This window comes from Tenrec ecaudatus, chromosome 17, assembly GCF_050624435.1.
Source record: "Tenrec ecaudatus isolate mTenEca1 chromosome 17, mTenEca1.hap1, whole genome shotgun sequence".
Taxonomy (NCBI): domain Eukaryota; kingdom Metazoa; phylum Chordata; class Mammalia; order Afrosoricida; family Tenrecidae; genus Tenrec; species Tenrec ecaudatus.
Window position 1 is genome coordinate 22,896,209 of NC_134546.1, and position 13,654 is coordinate 22,909,862.

Below are 13,654 nucleotides of genomic sequence, written 5' to 3' on the forward strand. Positions count from 1 at the left end.
GCATCTATAAAGATTTCCAGCCTAGGAAACACGACATAGTTGCTATGAGTCAGCACTGATTCAGTGCAGTGGGTTTTGCTTGGATTTTATTGTTTATCCATGAATTGTTACCATTTTCCACATCTTTATCTGCTAGGTTGCTCTGGGCCTAGTTTTACTAATCGGTGAAAGAGCATCTTCAACTATCTTGTCTTCTAAAACAGAAAATTTAGTATCACCTTAGACTCCACGCAACCTTCTCTTTCATTGCTCACCCAGATTTTGTCAAACCTATGCCTTAGAAATGAAATCTCTTTATGGGAATGGAAAAGAGGACAATGGATGCTGGTGACAGCTGATGCCATTGACTTCACTGTACTGAAGCATCAGATTAGCAAGGGTCAGATCACTTATGTTTCTACAATTAAAAATAAATATATATTTTAAAACCTCTTGACTTCAACCACTTTTGTATCCCTATGGCCACAGTCTTCTAAAATATTAAACAGTCCCCTAACTAGTCTCTGGGTCTCCTAGCTGATGTGTTTTAGCTCTTCTCCCTCCTCTGCACTGGTAACACTGGTGATCATCAAGATCAGTCCAGGACATACCGCCACTTTGATTAGTCCCCTCCTGGTTAGTTAGTCTGTGTCTCAGTTTCCCCATCTGTGGAAGGAGTATAATAGGGGCCACCTGCCACAGCATTTTATCAGGGACACTGGATCTGTTTGAATGAAAATCAGATAGGCTTTTAGTTGGTTTTATGACTACTTTTAAATTCTTTACAGACAATTTACCAATTTTTTGTTTTACTTCCGGACCAGCTATTCCTAGTCCCACCCTCCTTGATATAATACTAGAGATTAGTACTTTATCTCATAGATAACGGTTAAACCAAGCAATGCTTGCTGAAAACTTAGCCAAGGTCCTTGAAACATTGATGATTATTAATAATACAAAAATCTTTATTGGTTCCTTATTCCATGTAAGGTTCCTGTCTTGACATGGAAATCCTCCCCCCTTTCCGCCCCCATTCACTCCCTTCCACCCTCCTGGGTCCTAAACTACAGTTGTATTTACTATGCCTGAGCACCGAGTCTTCTCATGTCCCCGATGCCTTTGAAAATGTCCTTTATGCAGCTTAAAATCTCTTCCCTTCTCCCTGATTTATTAAAGACCCACAAGAGCTCCCTCACAGGCATGTTTCCTGTGGAATTTTCTTCGAATCATCCAGACAAAAGCAACGATGTCTGCTTTGTGGTCTCGCTGTTGTTGGGGGCTGTGGAGTCGGTTCCGACCCATAGCGACCATGCGCACAGAACAAATCACTGCCCGGTCGGTCCTGTGCCATCCTCATAATTGTTCCTAAACTAGACGTGGCAGCCACCGTGTTTACATCGCTCTGTGAAATCTGACCCTCACTGAGACATGGAGGGGGCCTCTGTATAGTGCTCATATTTTTAATCAACTTTATATCCCCAATAACCAAAATTGTGTCTCTCGCTTAATATTGGTCCAACACTTGTGCGAGTTCTGTTAGCTTCGTTCTAGGATTTTCCATTATTGGAATGAATGAATGAATGAATAGGAACGGTTTTGACTCCACACTAAACATTGCAATAATGTTCCTCGGTGCTAGTGTGGGTTATTTTTAGCTCACCCGATGCCACTTCCATGCCCCCAAGAGAAATACTCCTGATACCAGAGTGCCTGTTTTCCTCGCCATCTGGTCAGCACTGACCCTATAGGACAGAGGAGAGCTGCCCTACATCTTCCGAGGCCACACATCTTCGTGGGAGCAGAAATCCACATCCTTCTCCTGCAGAGTAGCCGGCGGGTTTGAACTGCCGACCTGGTGGCTAACCTCCCAAAAGCAATTCACCAAGTCATCTGAGCAGGAAAAGTAGAGTAGGTTCTTCCAGCTTCACCAGCGTCCCTGGGAGGGCGCGGTACCCAAATCAACCCTCTAGAGGCAGGCACTGAACCAGTGCCGCTTCCTCCCTGCGCTCAGCATCCCTGCCCAGGCTGCAAGGGCGGTGAGTCGCGTGCGGGGAACCTGCCCATAGACATGGCGACGCCCTGCCCAGCTTCTCTCCGTGAAGCTTGTGGGGCCGGCCTGGCCTTGCCAGTACTTGGGGACTTCCTCCGCCAGCCAGCTTCCTGCGCCGCCGGCATTTAAGCCGGCACCTCTGGCTGCGGGATGTCGCTGCAGAAGCAGATCCTCACGCCGGCTGCTCCGGGAGGGAGCGGAGCCGGAGCATCCCTGAAGCTGCAAACTGCATCCCTGGCGAGGGGAGAGATCAGGGACCCTGTCATCTGACAGTTTAATTGCAGGGTTGACTTTCGTTCCCATGATTGCAACTTGCCCGCCGCATCCCCCGATTATTTTCCCAACGACCTGGTGAAGAAGGGCTGCGTCTCTGGAGCCGCAGGAGAGCGCGCGACCGGTCCCGCTCGCTCTGTCGCCCTAAGGACCTCCAGCCGCGCGCGACCGGGCCATGGTGCAGCCGAGCCCGGCGCTCCAGTGAGGCGGCGGGCCGGCCCTGCAGGCGCCTTCCCGGGGAAGCCGAGGGACGCGGGGACCCCGCACATTCCCGCTGGGGCAGCGCGCACCCGGCGCAGGGGGCCCACCGGGCGGCGGCGGCGGTTGCCACGATGTTCAGCTGGCTGGGGAGCGACGACCGTCGGAGAAAGGACCCCGAGGTCTTCCAGACCGTGAGCGAGGGGCTCAAGAAGCTCTACAAGAGCAAGCTCCTGCCCTTGGAAGAGCACTACCGCTTCCACGAGTTCCACTCGCCCGCCCTGGAGGATGCTGATTTCGACAACAAGCCCATGGTCCTGCTGGTGGGCCAGTACTCCACCGGAAAGACCACTTTCATCAGGTGAGCGGGCCCAGAGAGCCGCCAGCCCCACCCAGACCCGCTGCCCAGCGCTTAGCCCCCCTGTTCACTCCCTCAGCCTGTCTCGGGTGAATTTGTTCTCCTGTCCTCGAACAAATGGAAAGTCTTCCGCTAAAGGTTCTGAAGAAATCCTTGTGCCCGTGTCAAAACTTAACCCCAACTGCCACCCCCTCCCCCCTCTGCATCTCACACCCACCCCAAGTCACTCCACCATCCTTAGCCGAAATGTAAAGTTCAGACCACCCCCGCTGGCCCCCTTTTGGTGGATGGCGATTCTGAAGCCCAGTAGGTTCACATGGAGGAAGAATTGGTCTTGGGGGTACCTGTGCCACTAGGAATGACTGTCACCCTCACTTTGTGGGGAGCCTCCGTTCCAGGTCACAGACATGCCCTTTACAGCCTCGACCACCTCCCCTGACGCCCAAAGCCCTCGGTTACTCAAATAGAGACCTTTCAAGACATAGCTGAGACATTCCTGGGGGGGAGAGGCTAGGGAATGGGCGTGGGCCTGTCCTCCTGCCTGATGGTGTCATTTGTCCGTTTATCATCTTCCTTCTGTGGGGCAGAGCCCCAGCGCCTATCTCTTGCATAAAGCACAGACATGGAATATCTTCTCCCCTACCTCCACCCCGGTCTCCCTTGTTTGAGCTTAATAGTGTAGTAATAACGTTTAAGGGCATTTAGAGGCCAAGGGTTATTGGAAATTGTTTCATCCGACTCTTGACTTTGCAAGTGAGACAACTGAGAAGCCCCGGAGAGGTTAACTGCATTGGAGACAGATCTGGGATGCAGATGCTAGATGCATGTGAGGAGATGGTTGGTAAATGCCTGTGACTTTGAGAGGGAGACATCCCCTCCCTTGAATGACCGAAACCTTGGACTGGAGAGAGCCACAAGAGGTCAATTTGTCCACTTGCATTTAGAGAAATCTGTACCCTGACGAATCCTGGGCGGAGTGGCTGCAGGCCTTCTGAGAGAGAACGATGAGGCTTTCTACTCCTGTAAAGAGTTGCGGTCTGGGAAACCCACAGGGACCATTCTGCTCTGTCCTGTAGGGTCTCTGTGAGTCGCAATCAACTCAATGGCAGTGAGTTTGGCTTGGGTTTGGTATCCTGTCTGCCAAAGTGATCAGAATCCTTCCTGTCTACACAGTAGCTTCTCACCAGGTCTCAGTCTAGGCCATTTTTCTGGGCCTTGTTTACAGCCACTGTCAAGCTATTGGGGGGGTGTGATGCTTTGTATTAACGTGGGGCTCAGTGACACCCCCAGGGGGCCAAAGTCAAGGTGCTCCTCCCCTGAAGAAGACTTCAGAGTAGGGATTCTCTTTCTCTCCCATGACTATGTGAGCTTTCTACAACATATAAAACAATTGTGCTTTGCTTGGCGAGGGGAGCCTAGAAGTGAAAGATCGGGCCAGGTATGAATTTTCTCTAAAGCCAAGCTTATAACGCTAGCCTTTCGGTAGAAGGACACGCGCCAGCTATCATGTCGTGTCTGAACAGAACACCAGATCGAGGTGGTTCTAGTGCCTGGACAGCATTGAGCACAACAGCTCTGAGAGGTGGGGTGATACCAGAAGAAGTTCAAGCAAGGCTGCGAACCTGGAAAGGAACAGGGCTGTTCACTTTGAGCTCCTGTCCGTGGTTAGTTAGCACTGCAGGGGCCTGTGGCGCTTAATCTAATCCAGTGGCTCTTACAGGTTGGCCAGGATCTCCTCTGAAAATGCGAAGAGAGTTATCTTTAGAGAAATACATAGGCCTCCACATTTGCTCAGGCTTTTGGGAGCACAAGAACTATCCTTGTGCCCTAAAAATAAACCAAAACCCCAAAGAAAAAACAACCTCATTGCCATGAGAACGAATCCATGCCCCTTATCCTTTTAAACCCTCATTTCTGTCAAAGGCATTTTAGAGCCCCCTAAACGCTGTACAGAGTTTCCTTTGTAAACCTTGCCTTTTACCCAGGCTGGATAATGTCCCATAGAAAAGCTGACTCCCTGAATGTGCCTTCATTGTAACTCTGAGAACCTTCTGGCGATTTCCTTCCTGGAGCAGGAGCACATCCGAGGCAAGGCAGTAGTTCTGCTTAGCATCTTCGGGGCCTAACCCAGGGTCTCCCCAACAGGGGGTCCCCAACAGACATTTGCAGAGGGACAATCAAAATGAGTGAAGGCATGTCTCTTAAGACAGGGTTAAATGCCTTTCGGCTGAGACGGTTTCTCTTGGCTTCCCCTGAGTCATCTCTGGTTGTTAAACGTGACTAGGAAAGAGACCGAGTGGGGTTGCTTCTGATTACTGTTATCTGGGGGAGCCAGGAAGGCCCGGGGAGGCCGATCCCTCCTCTCTCTTACCAGAGCGCTCCCAGCCCGCTCGGGCCAGTAACGGAATTAGGCATGTGTTTCCAAAGCTGCCTCCCCTTGAGGGAGAACAACCCAGCAGGGCAGGAGGCGAAGTCCTCCGGAAGAAATGGCATGTTTTTCTTCCTTTTCATTAAATCTAATGAACAGGGGTGGGTTGTTTCTAATTGGAAAATACAGAAAAGGAAAAAAAATCCTTCCATAATTCTACGCCTTGGGGGAAACCATGACAACTGTATGTATATATTTCCTGGGAGTTCCCGAGCGACACCCATGTCTAGCTGCTAGATGGCGAACACAAAGCTTGGCCATTCAGATTCACCCAAGCCTTCCTATAAGCCGAGTCTGGGGAGCAGCTTCTGAAAGGTCCCCAACCTTGAAAACCTAGGGAGCAGTTGTCCCTGTACACGGAGGAATCCGCTTGATGTGCTCCTGAAAACAGCAGCTACATTGATCCACACGCCCCACCCCCACCCCCCACCCCCAGTAGTTTTGGCTGGTTTAGAACAGGCCTTGTGTAGGACCTGGTATGATTTTTCTTCTCTAACTTACAGCCCGAGTGTTCCCCATAGAATTAGAAAATCTTTGTAAGCGTGATTTTTAACAGCTGCGTACTATTTCAGCATGCCCCTGAGTGTTCATCGAATCCCTTTCTTTGGGAGGTTTGAGGTTGTTTTTCCTTTGGGGGTGCCCTTGGAACATCTCTATGGATAATGTTTTCCCGCTCCTTGGGCTGCTGTCTTAGAGGGGCCTCAGAAGGAATGAGTAAGATCCAGGTTATGCAGGGTTTGGGTGTGTGGTATTGAGTCTTATTTCCCAATTGCTTTCTGAAGGGCTAAGCTCGGACAGCCCCCTTTCCCTAAAACAACTGGAGCAGGGAGGTGCCCTGCACTGAGATTCCATCGGGCCTTTGTCTCTCCCCTTGCCCATCCTGCTTCTTGCCTTGAGCATTCTCTTAGTCCCTGGCCTGAATCTGTGAGGGCTTTTCCCTCAGAACCAGAGCCCTGTCTCTTCTCGGACCTGCCCCTCGATCTTGGTGCCCATCCACCTTCTATTAGATGCGCTTGCCACGGGGTCTGTTTCGTCTCAGAAAAGAACATTCTTCTAATAACTAATTAATGCGTTATGATCTCTGCCTGAAATAACTTCCCTGGCCTACGGCCCGGCAACTCAGAGTAATAAAATAAACAATAAATGGGCCTGCCTGCGACTCTTTCCAACACAGGCTGCCTCTTTGGAGCACAGTAGCTCTGTGTCCCTCTGGCCCTGGAAGCCTTTCCTCTTGCCTCTATTTCTCTCCCTTCTTTCTGGCATCCAGCTGAAGTTACTCTTCCCTTGGACTCTTTGGCCCCCTGGTCACTCCTTGCTGTCCACTTTCGGTGGCTCTTCTTTTCAGGGGGTGGTAAGGCCCAACACCTGACCGTCTCAGAGACTGAAGCCAGCCCGAGTAGTCCCATGGGGCAGACGTTGGCTTCCTTAAAGACATGCTATTATGTCCATGCTGACTTTGACAGAGCTGAGCGGGTGCACACCACCCGGGAGGGTCTGGGGCAGTGGTTCTCAACCTTCCTCATGCCTCAACCCTTTAATAGAATTCCTCATGTGGTGGTGACCCCCCAGCCATAACATTATTTCCCTTGCTACTTCATCACTGTCATTTTGCTACTGTTATGAATTGGATGACCCCTGTGAAAGGGTCATTCAACCCCAAAAGCAGTCTCGACCCACAGGTTGAGAACTGCTGGTCTAGGGGGACGCCTGGCTGCCAGAGCTGAGCTGCTTGAATCTCCACAGTATGGTTTGGGCTGGTCTAAGGAGCCCCCGGGACCTTTCACAGTGAGACTCAATCACTTTGTGGGGCTGCTGGGTCGGGGAAGGGATGCTCCACCCTTAAGAGCTGTTTAGCTTCCACCTTTCAATCACTCCCACTGCATGGGGGTTTGGCTGGGGGGTGGGTGGGGGGCTTTTGTCCTTACCTGGTGATGACCCAGCACACCATCTCTTATCAATACCCTGATACCTCAGTCCCCAGGCCTCCACACCACCTGCACCCATTGTTTCTGAGCCAGAGGGAAAGGGCACTATCCCAGACAGACTGACTCATCTCCACAAAGTTGACTGTGGTCACCACATTCCCTGCAGTGCCTCAGGCCTTGTCCCCCCTCTGAGGTCACTGGGCATCCTTTTTCTGTCCAGGCCCTGCTCGAAGTATCTCGAAGTGGGGCTAGGTGAATGCCCCTCACCGCTCGCTAAGCCTGCCTGATATTTTCAGCCCAAGGCCAGAGGAACTCCACTCCTCAACTCAGGCCTGGCCAAGGGTCTGCCTAACAGTCTTTCAAGTCTTCCAAGTATCTGGAAATTGATCATTAAAAAAAGATTGCAGAGCCGCTATAAAAGTATATAATGAACAAAAGAAAAAAAAGAAAGAAAATTCTAGGGGCAAAAAACCCAGACTGAATGGGAGAGAGAGCTCTCTTTCCCATTCCCATGGCAGGGTGGGGAAAAGGCCAGAGAAGGCCCATTCAGCTGACTGGGCCAGCAGAATCCAGGTTCTATAACCTACCACCTGTCTTCGTGATCTTGTGCTGCTGTGCCAGAAATAGCAAAGGCAGATGGCTTTCACAAACAGAAATGTCTCCTCTTAGAAGTCAGGGAGCTGGATGTCCCAATTCTAGGGGAAGCCATTCTCTGCCGGCTCTGGGGAAGGTCCTTGTCTCCTTCCAACATCTATGTCCACGTTTGGGTCTAGGAGGTTCTCAGCCCAGGAAGGCCAGGTCCAAAGGCCACTCTCTGCTCCTGCCTATTCTGTCTCCCTGTTACCAAGGTCCCTCCTCTGCTTCCTTCTCCCTCCTTTGAGTCCTTGAAAGATCCAAGGTGATTTCACCTGGATCCCTGAGCAACTGACTGATGGTCTAAGATCACATCATGATGGCAATTACATCTTTGCAGACTGCAAGATTGCCTCCTTACCTAAATGCAAAACTGTTGAGAATCATGGCCCGGCCAAGTTGACACATATTTTGGGTGGACGTAGTTTAAACGATGACACCAATCAGGCCACTTCGTGAAGTTTATGTCAAGTCAGCTCACATCTCTCACCTTGTTGGGTGTCGCTTTGCTTCCCTATACCATGTGAACCGTCATAACTGCCTCATGGGGTCCTCTCAGGAGGGGATGAGGACTAATGTGTAGACCAGTCATGTCTATGGCACTTAGACTTCGGCTTGATCATGCCATTTCCTCTTTCCAGCTCAATTCTTTAGAGGCTGCTCTTGGGGGGGGGGGGGCTGGAGGAAGCCCCTTCTCCAGTGCTTCCCATCATGAGAAGGGCAAAGGCAGGCAGGTGGGAGGAAGAGAGATCTTACCCCTGTATACCTTCAGACCGAACCAAATCCACTGCTGTCGGGTGCATGCCAACTCATGGTGACCCAGGAGGACAAAACATAGCTGCTTCTTAGGGTTTCCAAGCCTACAGATCTTTCTGGAAATAGATCGCCACATGTTTCTCCCACAGAGTGACAGGTGAGCTCTAAGCCCTGAACTTTTGGTCAGCCACTGAGCAGCTTAACTACTGTGACACCAGGGTGGCTCTTTTCTACCTCAGAGAACTGGAAAGGAAACACGACCCTGAACTCTGTGGACCGTGCTGAGCAGTGGGCAGGACATCCCGTTCCCTGACACGGGAGGGGCCAGGCAAGGGGAGGCTTGTGGAAGGCTTGGGCGGGTAGTTACTCGATGGTCTTAGTGATGGAATCCCTTCGTCCCTGAGTCACCTACACCATCCCAGAGGCCACTGTGTGTGCCAGGGATCCTGGTGGTTGCTCTTGGGAACACAAGCTGACTCATAGCTCCACTTGCCAGTGAGAGACGCCCATCTGCTACCTCCCTCTGATGATGAGATGCATTACAGCCCCTTACACCCTGCGAGGCCTGCGGGGAACAGCTTCTGGTCTTGATTCAGTTTTAAATCGGAATTATCTCAGGCCTAGAGATCTTGCCCCATGATACAGAGAGCTAGGGATAGCTGTAATCCAAGGCAGAGAGAGATATGCGCTTTTAGGATATGCTAGAAGATACTCAAATGTAGAATGAGATTATTAGGGAAGAGGGTGAGTACAATTGGTTTGAAGGTGAGATGGGAATGGATCGGGTTACATCTTCATGAAGAGACCTTAGAGCTGGATTTTGGAGGTGAGTCAGAAATATAGGCGCAGAATACCTACACATCGCAATGAAATGGTGATTTTCTCTAATTATTGTGTGTGCCAGCATGGGCAGACATCTGCTGTAGCCATTGCTTTTCCAAAACTCTTGTGCATGATCTCAGAAACACCACCCTACCCTGAGGAGCCCTGGTGACCTAGTGGTTACTTCTTGGTCTATGATCCCACCAGGTCTACAGTTCACATCCACCAGCTGCTCCTAAGGAAAAAGAGAGGACTTTCTACTCCCGCAGAGAGTTACATTCTGGGAAACACACAGGGGCAGATCTACCCTGTCCTGTAGGGTGCCTATGATCAGAATGGACTCCATGGTCGTGACCAGTCATAATCGTTTCCCTCTGAAGGGAGGAGCCTGTTGGCATGGCCGGGGGAACCATGAAGGTTGTCTGTTCGGCACCACCAGTTACTCCTTAGGGGAAAGGTGAGGCCACTTCTGTCGAGATTGACAGCCTCCGAAACCCTGTGCCAGGTTGCTGAGAGTCAAACTCGACACCAAGGCAGTGGTTTGGCTTGGGTTTGACCCTCTGGGGAGGAGCCTCGGTGGCCAAGTGAGTAAGCGTTTGATTGCAAGATTGGCATCTTGAATCCGCCACCATGCTCACAAGTGAAAGATGTGGCCATCAGATTCTGCAGATGCTGCAGCCTGAGAAGCCCTCTGGGGCAGTTCCACTCTGTCTTGTGGGGTTTCTGTGAGTCAACATGGATTCGGTGGCAGAGGCTATCTCTCTGAGACCATTAGAAACCAACTATTCTCTTCACTTAACAAAGGAGGGAGATAAAGACTATGAGGTGACTTCTCCAAGGTCATAACTCCTATTGGGCAGCTTGCTGTCCGTGAAGGCCTCCCCCCCACGCCCCCCACTGAGCCTGGGCACTTAGCCCAGCCGAAGCTTCCAGCAACACTGCATGGGAAGCATGACTCCTTCACGTCCCTTCCCTGGGCTTAACCAGAGGCAGCCCGTGAGCAGCACCCCACTGTTGACGAGGTGAGAGAGGCCCATGAAAGGAAGACTGGGCTCAGATGCCTGGCTCCAGGTCTTCCCCTGAGTGGGTAGATCACCAGGTAGGCAGCGCACGGCGGGGGGTGGGAGTGGAATGAGGCAAATTTTATTAGACCTCTTTGTAAAATGTTCAAATGTTTGAACTTGGCTCTGAACTTGGGTGGTCTATCCCAGTGACTAAACTGCAAAGCTGAATGATCATGGCCATCCCGCAGAGCTAGCAGGCCAGCTCTCATGGGATAATATAGCAGCGCAGCCCGCCGTGACCTCTCAGGCCGCCCTGCCCCTCTTTAGTCTGGCACTGCCCCATCTCATCTGTCCTCTCTGGGCTTGAATTAACTTTTCTTTTCTTTCTTTCTTTCTTTTCCCTCTTGCTGCTGTGGGAATGTTTTTGCCTGGCAACAGAGTGATCTTTATCACGTCCCAGATAGAAGCAGGCCATGAGATTCCTCAGTAGGTTTTCCATTCGGGACATAGTGGTGGCTTTGTTTCAGGGGCACCTTGGGCTGCCAGCCACGGCCCAATGTCCCTGAGAATTTACCCAGCCCGGGGTTCTCTACTCAGCCCCACTGTGCTTCCTGGACCTGCAGATGGCTTCAGATAGATGACGTTTCTGCTGACCCCGTATGTGTCAGCAAGTTTGCGGATCACGTGGGTTTGCCCAAGAGAGCAGGTCAGCAGGCCCGCCTCCCGCCCTTGCTCAGCTGCCTCTGCTGGGGCTCTGCAGGTCCCTGTTAAGTCGGGAAGAGTCCGCCCTTGTTCGTCTGGGCAGTACACCACTCCCCAGGACGGAATTTGAGACACCCGTGTTAAGAAGACACTTTGTCACTGTTCTTTGGCCGCATTTGGCCGGCGAGTTCTCCGGGCGGCCTTAGAGGATCCCCACATGGGCCCTCCCTGAAGGCTCCTGCATAGGGCTTTTCATCCCAGGACTCACTGGCCAGGTGCTCTAAGAGTGGGTGCGGCCTCCCCACATCCAGATGCCGCCTGAGACATTCTGCCCATCTGTAGACCCCAGCGTGTCCTTTCATAGTCAACATGCCTGGAACCCGCCCTGGTCACCGGACAACAGGGCCTTTGGTGCTCTGGGAACATAATGGCCCCCACACACGAGTTGTAATAAGTGCACCCCTGGGTTTGTGAGCCCTCACACCTGACCCCTCCTCCAGGGCCCAACCCGTGGTCAGTCTCCGACCAAACCGTATCTCTCATGGCCCCCTTGTCCCATCCCTCGTTCTCGTTCATAGGTTCTCAAACTTAGTTGGCCCATTGTCGCTTTTCAGAAACAAATGGACTCAACAGTCCCCTGACAATGAAAGCCATCTGCACTCTAGCCCACAATGCAGGTAAAGTGTAGGTAGCTACTTTTGCAACCCCCTTGAATTATTCCACTGTGGGGGGTCAGGATCTCCCACTTCAGGAAACACTGTTCTAGACCCAGGTGGTGCTCAGTCCTTGGAGGCTGTCCCCAGTGGTGGCTGCCTTTTCTGGCCAATAGGAGGTCCTAGCAGGGAAGGAGATGTGGGTGACCGCAGTCAAGAGCATGATCTTTCACATCCAAGCTCTGAGCTCAAATTTTAGCTCTATTGCTCACTGACTGACTGCATAACCTGGGCCAGGTGGTGTAGCCATGGTTCCTGTCACTTTAAAACAGGTCGATCAGTTAGGTGCCAGGTTCTGTCTTAAGTGCTTGATGTCCGTGATGAATGTAGTTCCCAGAACACCCCAAGAAGCAGGCTTTGATGAGCATCTTAGTACTCCCATTAGTCACTGTGCAGATGAAGTGAAACAGAAGATGCAGAACAGCACCTGGTACCCCCCCCCCAGGTACTTAATAAATCTGAATTATTACTATCTCCCGATGAAGCAAGTGGTGTCGTTGCTACGCACTGGACTGCAATCCGCAGGGTCAGCAGTTCTAAACCACTGCTTTCATAAACACTTACACTCTCAGAAACCCACAGGGGTCACGATGAGTTAACATTGACTTCATTGCCGTGGGTTTGGTGGACAGGGCTTTCTACTCCCGTACACAGTTACACTCTCAGAAACCCACAGGGTTTCGCTGGGAGTCAGCACTGGCTCAGCGGCAGGGAGAATGAATGCCATGACTATCTCCCGCGTCGCTCAGGAAGGTACTGAGGTTCACAGGGGCTAAGTCCTTTCGGAAGGGCATCTCCTGCTTGGGGTGGGGTGGGGGGAGCAGTCAGGATTCTGAAGCCAGGGAGATCCTGAAGAAGGACGAGGAGATACTTGGAGAAAGCAAGAAGCGATCTCCCAGCATGCAGATCATGTGATGGATAATTATCCTGGCTGCACCAGCTTTAACACCACCCGCTGAGCAGAACAAACCCTGCCTTCACACCCCAATTGTTGAGCTGGGAAGATACCGTGGCTTCCTGGGCCCTCATGCTCCCAGCTTTGGGCAGATCAGGGCCATGTCTGCCTGAGTACAGTACTGTTGCTTTCCTGTGTGGCCGCTGCCTCCCTTCCAGGCAGCAGGTAGCTCCTCTGTGAGCTCCTAAGGGAGGGAGCCCATAGCAACCCCACTTTAACTGTTGTTGAAGATGCAAATTAACAGCTCAGCCTGCTTCCTGGAGGCACCATGGGATACGGATGAGGTGGAGGAAATCCCAGAGCGTTTTTTTTTTCCTGGCCAACCCCCACCCCACATTAGGGAACTAGGACGGCTGCCCCAAGTCCACCATGGGAGACAGAAGGTGGGCAGAGAGCTCTGGTGTGGAACAAGGACACATGGCCTTGGCCCAGCTCTGCTCCACAGTCTGTAAGGTCTTCACCGGCTCTTCTTCGCAGTGATTTCCTTAAGGTAGATGTCAGGTTCAGAGGACCATAAGAGAGTCACTTAATCTCTCTAAACATCCATTCTCTCCATAGCTCCGCATTGGCTACTGCGGAGGAAATGATCCCATCAACGTGTTTAATACAATTTGGGCATGTAGAAATGCTAGTGATTATGACCGGTAAAATAAACAAACAAAACATGTGGCCTGACTTCGCTGAAAAACCAAAGGGAAGTTTCTTTAAAAAGTGCCAGTTTCCCAGGGGTTCACAGACTAGCTGGTCCAGAAGATCTGGGTGGGCCCATGCTCCATTGGCCAAAGCTCTGTAGGGGCTCATCTCAGCAGCCAGGCCTGAAGGGCACTGGTCTAGGAGACCTGAATTGATACCTGTTCT

At 51.6% G+C, this 13,654-nt stretch overlaps 1 protein-coding gene across 1 annotated transcript in view; it reads left to right on the forward strand.

The window, feature by feature from the left end:
- Positions 1-2,153: 2,153 nt before the first annotated feature.
- The window catches only part of EHD3 (EH domain containing 3), a 39,897-nt gene continuing 28,396 nt past the window's right edge, over positions 2,154-13,654 (forward strand). The window contains exon 1 of the mRNA XM_075535600.1: positions 2,154-2,861. Within this exon, the coding sequence (XP_075391715.1) occupies positions 2,635-2,861 (227 nt within the window). The 5' untranslated portion in view covers positions 2,154-2,634. The remainder of the gene's footprint in view (positions 2,862-13,654) is intronic.